Source organism: Phascolarctos cinereus, unplaced genomic scaffold, assembly GCF_003287225.1.
Source record: "Phascolarctos cinereus isolate Bilbo 61053 unplaced genomic scaffold, phaCin_HiC Scaffold_9;HRSCAF=440, whole genome shotgun sequence".
In the NCBI taxonomy this organism is placed as follows: Eukaryota; Metazoa; Chordata; class Mammalia; order Diprotodontia; family Phascolarctidae; genus Phascolarctos; species Phascolarctos cinereus.
In genome coordinates, this window is record NW_027556402.1 from 250,089,794 (window position 1) to 250,098,810 (window position 9,017).

Here is a 9,017-nt window from a genome sequence, read left to right on the forward strand (position 1 = left end):
GTCACACAGTGGTTGTGAATTAGATGTTTGTCAAGAATCAAGTGCTATAAACATGAAACCATGATCAGCAAAAGTTGGGCTTGTACATGATTATGAATGAGTGAGTACTCTGAGAAAAAAAAACGAAAGAAAGATAGAGGGAAAAGAAGATAGAGCTATTACCACTGTATGAAATACTAGAGTGGTAATGTGGTGTAGAGGATAGAGCTTTGTTTGATCTTTAACTCAAGAAGGTATGAATCTAAACCCTACCTTAGACCCTTATTAATTGTATATATCTGGACAACTCCTTTATGTCATTTTGCCTCAAATCATTTCTCTGTAAAAATGGCATAACAAAAATTACATTTATCTCCACTGTTGTTGAGATTCAAATGAGAAAATCAGTGTAAAGCTTTGCAAATGTTTAAGTTGTGTATAAATGTGAGCAATTGCCATTGCAGGCAAGGATTTTATCTCATCTAAATCTTGTTATCAGCCCCCCTCTCAAGAACTTAATGCAGTGCTCTGCACACAGTATTCCCTTAATCACCATTACTCAATTAAGTATTCATTAGCATCACAGGGCTATCAGCCCCTCAAATTGCTCCATCAGTTACTTGAAAGATAATGACCCAAAAAGCTGCACTTAGAAGGTAATAACTGATGTTTATAGAGCACTTTGGGTGTTGGATCACAATTAACATTCATGAATTTGTTTGAGGCCCAACACACCCATATAAGATCAGTACAATAGTAATTATAAACAGTTTATGGATATGAAAAAGGAAGAAGTCAAGTGACTTACCCATAGGAAAACAGTGAGATAGGGAAGGTTTTTGTCTGTGTCTTCCTGCCTCTAGATCCAACCACGTTTCCACTATACCATTTGTTGTATACATAACCACTGCATCCTTGGATTGGATATCCTAGAACTTAGCTGACTTGATATGAAGACAGGTGGCCATGACTCCAAAGAGGAGAGCTAGCCAAGAACTTTATATTCAAGGTTTGGCCTTGAAGTCCCAAGCCTAGGAAGCATGAGATCCTATTGGAGAAACTTTGCACTAGTCAGTAGGGCAAAGAATTCAAGGTTCCCATTGACAGAGGGATCTCTCTTGGTCATCATTGTGGCACGAATGGCAATAGAGTTAGCAATTCCCATCCCTACCTTCCATTTAGTTCCTTCTCAGGAAGCACAAAACAAATTAGATGAGTGAGTGAATGACTTACGGAATTTGACCCATAAGCTGGTTCCCCAGCACTGAGCCCTATAGTGGAATGTTGCTATGTCAGTAACTGAAGTCATAGAAGAGACAGGGACTTTATGCAGACCTGGGAACCCTGCAGCTCTTGGGAGATGGGGCTCCCTCAGAGACACCTGGCAGCTTTGCTGCCAACCCATGAACAAAAACAACCATTACATACTGCTCTGAACACGGAGGGAACCATGAGTACCCGCAGAGGCCATTTCCCTAAGGGTACTTTGTCATTCTTAGCTTGCTGTTATCACAGTGAAGTAGAAAGGGACCCAGACAAAGCCATAATTATTGTCATCATTGTCATCATCATCATCATCATCCTAACACCGGTACACTGACTATACTCTCACAAGAACTCCATTGAATGACTGACCCTTGTTATCAACCAGGTCATTGGAAAATTCACCAAGTAGAAGAATAACATGCAGATGATGAGTTTAAGTTGGAAAATTTCAACCTTGATACTGCAATGAAAGGCAATCTATATTTTGTTTCTGCAGAGCATTTCTGATGGTCCACTATGGCTTCAAAAATGCTTTTATTGAGAATACCTGGTGAACCTGCTTTCTAAACCTCCTGATATTTTGGCTTCAAGAATACAAAAGTTCATAACATCTTCATAATGTAACGTTCCAAAGTTTCCTAGCTATTGAGGTACAACTGCATGATCATATAAGGAAACAAGGGAGCTACTCTGGGGCAGTGGACAGACTGAAAAGTAGGGAATGCACTTGTGTGATAATTCACTGAGGATCAGATTACATTCAAATGTGGAACCCATGTGGTAATGTGAAACTAACCCCACATGTTGAACAACTGAAAGAATGACTCGTACTTATGAACAAACCATCTGAGTTCGATGTAATATTTGAACGTACACCCAAAATGTTGTGTACGTGGTTATGACAGTTCCAAATTGCTACAGAAACAAGGCTAAAATGTTTCAAACTTGTGCATGTTTGTGGTCATAGAGGGGAAAAAAAGATTTGTAACATAAATGAGTAATTATTTACAGCTTATGGTACCAGTAAAATATGGTTAGCTCCAACTCCTTGGACTATCATTACAAACCCCAAAGATTTTGTGAGCTATTAAATGGGAAACAGTGCACTAATTAAAGCATTCTACCTCTAATCTGTGGAAATATTCTGGCTCCTAGTCCAGCTTTTCAAGAAGTAGGTGCTTACAAGGTACTTATTGTATTCTTTTGAGAAAAGTGAATGGAAGCTCAATTCTGACCTGAACACTCCATGGGTAGGGTATTAGTGATGTCTGTAGAATGTACATTCTTCAAAACCTTCAATTCTCACCTGACAATAATGACTGTGATTTTCTTGTTCATTGAAGTCTATTGTGTTTATTGAAGGGAGTTATATGTCTACCTAGTATTCTATACTGGCAACCTAAAATGTAGTAATGAATAAGGTAAGGATGAAAAAGCATTTATCAAGTGCCTACAAAGTGCAAAGTATGTGCTAAGGGCTGGAGATACATATTAAAAACAGCCCCTTCTTTCTCCTGCTTTCAAGGGCTCACATTCTGCTCTAAGAGATGACACATGTAAGATGTTTCAGATGCAAGTGTCATATAAAGGACCAGGCTGCATTGACAAAGCAAATAGTAACAATCTTCCTTAAAATCATGTCCATTGATCTTATTATCTATTTATCATTTCATTGATTAAAAACAATATTAATGTCTGATGGTTAACCATTTCAAAGTGCCAATACCTTTGGTGGTAAGAATATTTTGCCCCTTAGTAGCACTGGTTACAGGGAGGACAGGGAATGCAGAATTGAAGAAACAATTGCCAGATTACAGCTCCAGAAGAGCTACTACCCTGGATGATGGCTTTAAGGAATATCCTGGAGGACAGGGTGGGTGGTCTCTGAGTTTCCAGTATTCCCAGGGCTTTGGGTTTATCTGTCTTTCCAGGGCAATTGTTTAGAGATCAGTACTGGTGGTAAAGGAGATGGTAGTCTATCTACCTCACAGACAGTAAATACCTCCCAGGGTTGTTGTGAGATTCTAATGAAATTATTGATGTACATAATCACATATAGATGTATATGTATATATACACACATATAATATGTATATATATATATATATATAATATATACATAATGAGATAATATTGTGTGCGTATGTATATATATCACTTAGCACAGTGCCTGACATAATAGCTGCTATTTAAATCTTAGTTATTATTATTGTTATAATTTCGTAGTAGTAGTAGTCATCCTTCTCTCATATAAGTTTCTTCTCTCAGTTATGAATGTTAGGCAAGGGCAAGACACTGTATTCTAGTTTATTGCCCATCCTCACCAGGTTCTCAGGGTGTTTAAGATGGCTGTTATGACCCATCTGCTGCCTGTTGCCAGCTAGTAAGTGTCTAAGGCCAGATTTGAATTCATGAAGATGAGTCCTCCTGATATGAAGTCCAGCGTTCTATCCACTGTACCATATGGCTGCCCCATAAATGCGTTATTTAATTCCTAATTTGAAGGTTTATGGGAGGAAATGGATGAAGTGTTACAGGATGAGAAAGTGTGGATGCATTACCATCTATATTTATAGAGAGAATATTTTCCAACCACGAGAATATCAAGGTAATTCTTTAGGTAAAGAATAAGAAAATCTGATTAGAAAAAGCTGAGAAAGGAGAAAGCTTTTCTTTAAATAACAATGAAACTATCTGCCCCACTCCCTTCTCATCTTTCCTTAAAGAGTTTCGATATCATAGGATATAAACTTGGATGGTCTCTTATTCAAATAAAAAAAAAACTAGACTCAGTGATATTTACTCTGATAGTTAAATTTTAAGCTAATTTCTCACTCAAGACTTTTAGCATTGGGATTTTTAACATCGGTGCTTCAGGGAATTAGACATGAGGGAAGTGTGAGCAGAGAGAATTTGTAAATACAGTGCAAGCCTTCTCTACTATCTGTTGTAAATGATATTCAAATTTAGAAACTCAGTCTGAATATATACTATAAATATACATATATGAATGTGTACATATACAGGTGTATATATGTGCATTTGCATATATAGACATGTGTAGATATATATTTTATATGTATGTATAGAGGGCATTTGGGTGGTGCAGTGAATAAAGCGCTGTGCCTACAGTCAGGAAGACTTCAGTTCAAATTCAGATTAAAATGTTTATTAGCTGTGTGATCCTGGGCAAGTCAGTCAATCCAGTTTGCCTCAGTTTCTTCCACTGTAAAATAAGCTGGAGAAGAAAATGGCAAACCACTCCAGTATCTTAGCCAAGAAGACCCCAAATGGGGTCATGAAAAGTCAGAGATGACTGAACAACAACAACATATTTGTGTATAAATATACACATATATAAACATGTATGTATGTATGTGAGTGCATGGAATAGGTGAACTTCGTCCTTAAGAAATAAGGAAGATTGAATTTAAGATGGAAGGGACCATAGAGAATAGAGATTCATTCCAGGCTGCTACTCCATATCATGAATTTTTCTCTCTTTGGGTCTTTGTTGCCTTCATTCAGTTAACTCTATGAAATCTTCAAATTAATTTATATACAGATCATGTTTAGGTTTCTTCAGGCCCCTGACTATGATGTAAGCATTCAGTGCATCTATAATAACTGGTAAAGGATAGTCTTTATGTTTCCCTAAAGAAAATGTAAAAGATGTTGTGGATTCATGGGATTCACTAACCAAGTGTAGAAAACACATCAAGATATTTACAAGAACCCACAAACTACATAATTCTGCTTCCTCTTCTGTTAATTCTTTTATTTCTTTAATTAAAAATTCCTATGTGGTACTACAAAGGCTCCATATTTCAGAGTCTGGAGTATCTCCCCAGAAAGTATCTCTTCATAGTCCTTTTGCACTAACCTTATCCAGATTACTTAGCTTCCTCTCTGAGATTGTCCTTAGGGAAGTGATTCACTGATGCAGAGTTTTCCCAGAGGCTCATTTCTAATGTTAGTTAACTAGAAATTGAACAAAAAAACCTCTCTGAGCTGCGAACCACTAAGGAAAGGTCAAGGGAGGCCATTCCCTCTCACATGTGCTAGGTGTGTGACTCTGAGCAGGAATGTCCATAATCCAGAGCAACAAGGAAAACACAAAGTTAATTAACATTCCCCAGGAGAGTCTTATGATGGGCAAACATCTTAGGACAAAGGTGAATCTTCCCCATCAATGGTAAACAAAAGTTCAAAGATGTGAGTCTTTGTGGTAGGACTTAAGCCCATACAAATAAGGAAATTAAACTCTTACAAATTTTATTAATGCAGCCTACACAATTAAGTCTACATTTGATCCACAAATATTAATTCCAGTGACTAGATAAAATTATCAATCAATAATTAATAAGTAGTCCAAAATGAAGTGGGGTATCAATTTTCAATTTCACATTACTCTCTGAATGGAGTTGTTTCTGGGAAATCAACTTACATGTTGATAGTATAACATGTTTCTAAGTCTCTCTCAATATGACAAAGATGTGTCTCCAGCTCATATAAAACAATTAAAATTCCCAAATACTGAACAGCCTTTATTTCATTACAGAGAAAATGAAAAATATTTTTAAAAATCACAGGAACCCTTATTCAGATACAGAAACATAGAAAGCACCCAAAGAACCTTTTAGCTAGAATGGAATTGGTTGTCATCAGGATACGACACTGACAATACCTTGAAATACTTCTCTCCCGCAGGATCATTGAAAGTTCTTTCCAGGCCCTTCCAACCACCCAGTGGTTTATATGCCTTCCTAAAGGCTGCAATGTTACACTGGTGGGCTGGTGCCAGCTCCAACTGGCTTGAAAAGAAATAATTGAAGATTGAGTGTGAGCATTTAGAATAAAGAAACCAGTAAAGGCTACAAATCAAACCTTACTTTATTGTTTTGTTGATTATCTAGACTTCATGAATTGATGGAGAAAATAATAATGAGAATTAAATTTTAAATGTGTCAAGGAGAAAGTTTTTGGTTTGTTTTTTCCTCAGAGAGCTGGTTCTTAAGCATTTACCAGGATACCTCTTGTTTAGGGGCTGCTGAATAAGGAATGCCAATACCATGAAAGCTGCAATTGCCAAGCAACTTAGCTCTCTAAAAAAATTATGTTGTTCAAAAATGGCTGAGCTTATCTCCCTCTTTCTAGAAAGACAATGGCTAGAATCTCTATATGGTGCATGCCTCTGTGTGTGTGCGTATGCATATGTACCACCCATTCCACACAACAATCTTATAAGATAGGTGATACTATTAAGGCCCTTAATACATGAGTAAATGTAGGCTGAGATTTGAAGTGACTTCCTAAGGATAAACAACATAAAAGTGTCTCAGACAGAATTTAAAATTCAGTGCTCTCAACTTTAAGTCTATTACACTCTACTAAGTGATGTTGCCTCTAAAAAAGTTCGTATTGCACTTCTGTGTGGCATAAGAAAAATAGCCTGACTGAGGGGCTGGATCCCAGAGTGGGGAAGGTACAGATTAGATTTTCTCTCCTTGTAAATTTTTTTTTTTGGAAAGAGTATTTAATTTTTTCCAATTACATGTAAAAATAGTTTTCAATATTCTTTTTTATAAAATTTTGAATTCCATTTTTTTCTACTTCCTACTCTACTATCACTCTTCCCCAAGATGGCAAGCAATCTGATATAGGATATACATGTACAGTTCTATAAACATATTTTCATATTAATCATGTTATGAAAGATGAAACCGAACAAAGGGGAAAAGCCAAAAAAAGTGAGTACATTATGCCTTCATCTGCATTCACATGCCATCATTCTTTCTCTGGATGTGTATGGTATTTTCCATCATGTGTGTTTTGGAACTGTCTTGGATCAATTTGTTGCTGAGAAGAGCTAAGTCAATCATAGTTGATCATTGAACATGGATTTTCTGTCTAAGAAAAAAGATGATCTAATTGAAGTTCTTGGTCCCTCAGAACTTTCCTGAAAGCATTCTTGACCTCTTTGTTCCTCAGACTGTAGACCAGAGGATTCAACATAGGGATAATCATGGCATAGAATACAGACACCATTTTGTCTGCATCCATTGAATGACTCGAGCTGGGTTGAAGGTACATGAAGATGATTGTCCCATAAAATATAGACACTGCTGTGAGATGGGAAGTACAGGTGGAGAAGGCTTTCTGGCGGCCTTCAGAAGAATGAATATTTAGTATGGCGATGAAGATTAACAAGTATGAAGCAAAGATGACAAGAAATGGGAAAAAGACAGTGAAGGACCCTAAGATAAAGAGGACTAACTCAGTGACGTGAATATCAGAGCAAGAGAGAACTAGAAGAGGGGGAATATCACAGAAAAAGTGATGGACTATGTTGAACCTGCAAAAAGAAAGGCTAAAAGTGGTTCCTATGATTATGGAAGAAGTCAGAAAGCCACAGATGTGAGCACCACTAGCCAGATAGGCACATACTGTTGAAGTTATGGTAGTGGTATAATGTAGGGGCTTGCACACAGCAGCATGGCGATCATAGGCCATGGAGGCTAAGAGGAAACTTTCTGTAGTAGCAAAGGCCCCAAAGAAGAACAACTGTGTAGCACATCCATTATAGGAGATGATCTTGTTCCCTGTGAGGAGCCCAGCCATCACCTTGGGGGTAACAGCTGAGGAGTAGCCAAAATCCACCAGAGAGAGGTTACTGAGGAAAAAGTACATGGGCGTCTGGAGGCAGGAATCCCAGGAGATCAGAGCTACTATTCCCAGGTTCCCTACCAGGGTGATGAGGTAGATGAGGGCAAATATTATGAAGAGAGGAACCTGAAGCTCTGGATCATCTGTTATTCCTGTAAGAATGAACTCATCCACTCTGGATCTGTTCTCCATAGATGTCACTTGAAAGTAATGCCATTTACCTATAATAAAAAAGTAACCATCAGAAAAATCCACTCTGCGTGATGAAAGACTCTTAAGACAAAAAATATGGTGAGAGACACATCTTATGTGAGGACTAGAAACAAAGACTTAAGGGACGAAGAGCATCTAGGTAGTTGTCATAGGAGTTATTCTAGGTTCCCCAAATTCATAGAGAATCCTTCATGCATTACTTCTTACTTTTTTCCATCTTGCTACATATTTATCAGTCATCAAAATGGTGTTTCCCACTTCAGGAAAGGAAAGTGCCTTATTCTCTGTCAAAAATCTGCATACAAAAAAATTATTGTTTGTTAGGGTTGGAGAATGAGATTTTATTCCTATGAATACATTTGTTCCTGATGAAGAAGAGAGAAAAGAGGAATCAAAGAGAAGAGAGAGGAATAAAATAAGAAAAAAGTAAAAAGACAGAGGAGGAAGGAGAGGATAGAAGAAATTCGGCTGAGGCTTTTTGGGATCCTGCTTGGTCCTAGAATAATAATGGTCCTAAAGTTTATGCAATGGCCTGAAGTCACCAGTTCCTGAGGAGGAACAGCTGCCAATAGACACCAGTTGCATAGTTGTGGGAGTTGTCAGTCAGAAATGCCAACGGTAGATCATGTAATAATAAATGTATGATTTGTGGATCTGTTTCCTTCACACAGTCTTTCCTTCTTTCAATTCTCCACCCCTGGCACTGGAAGCAGAAGGTGGCCACAAACAGGGACATGTAGTGCTTTCATTCACTATATAATTTTCTGGGTCCTAGAGAAATCACCAATTCTTCAAGTTTCAACTAAAATCTTACCTACAGGAAGACTTTCCTGATCCACCTCAATTCCAGTGCCTCCATTCTTTTGATTATGTCTTATTTATCATGGATATAG

At 37.6% G+C, this 9,017-nt stretch overlaps 1 protein-coding gene across 1 annotated transcript; it reads right to left on the reverse strand.

Moving 5' to 3' along the window:
- Positions 1-7,155: 7,155 nt before the first annotated feature.
- LOC110200759 (olfactory receptor 5B2-like) lies at positions 7,156-8,106 on the reverse strand. Its single transcript, XM_020976167.1, has one exon. The coding sequence runs from the start codon at positions 8,101-8,103 to the stop codon at positions 7,156-7,158; it is 948 nt and encodes a 315-aa protein (XP_020831826.1). The 5' UTR covers positions 8,104-8,106.
- Positions 8,107-9,017: the final 911 nt, after the last annotated feature.

Coding starts and splice junctions, on each gene's coding strand:
- LOC110200759 (XM_020976167.1), bottom strand. CDS start 8,103: ATGGAGAACAGATCCAGAGTGGATGAGTTCATTCTTACAGGAATAACA.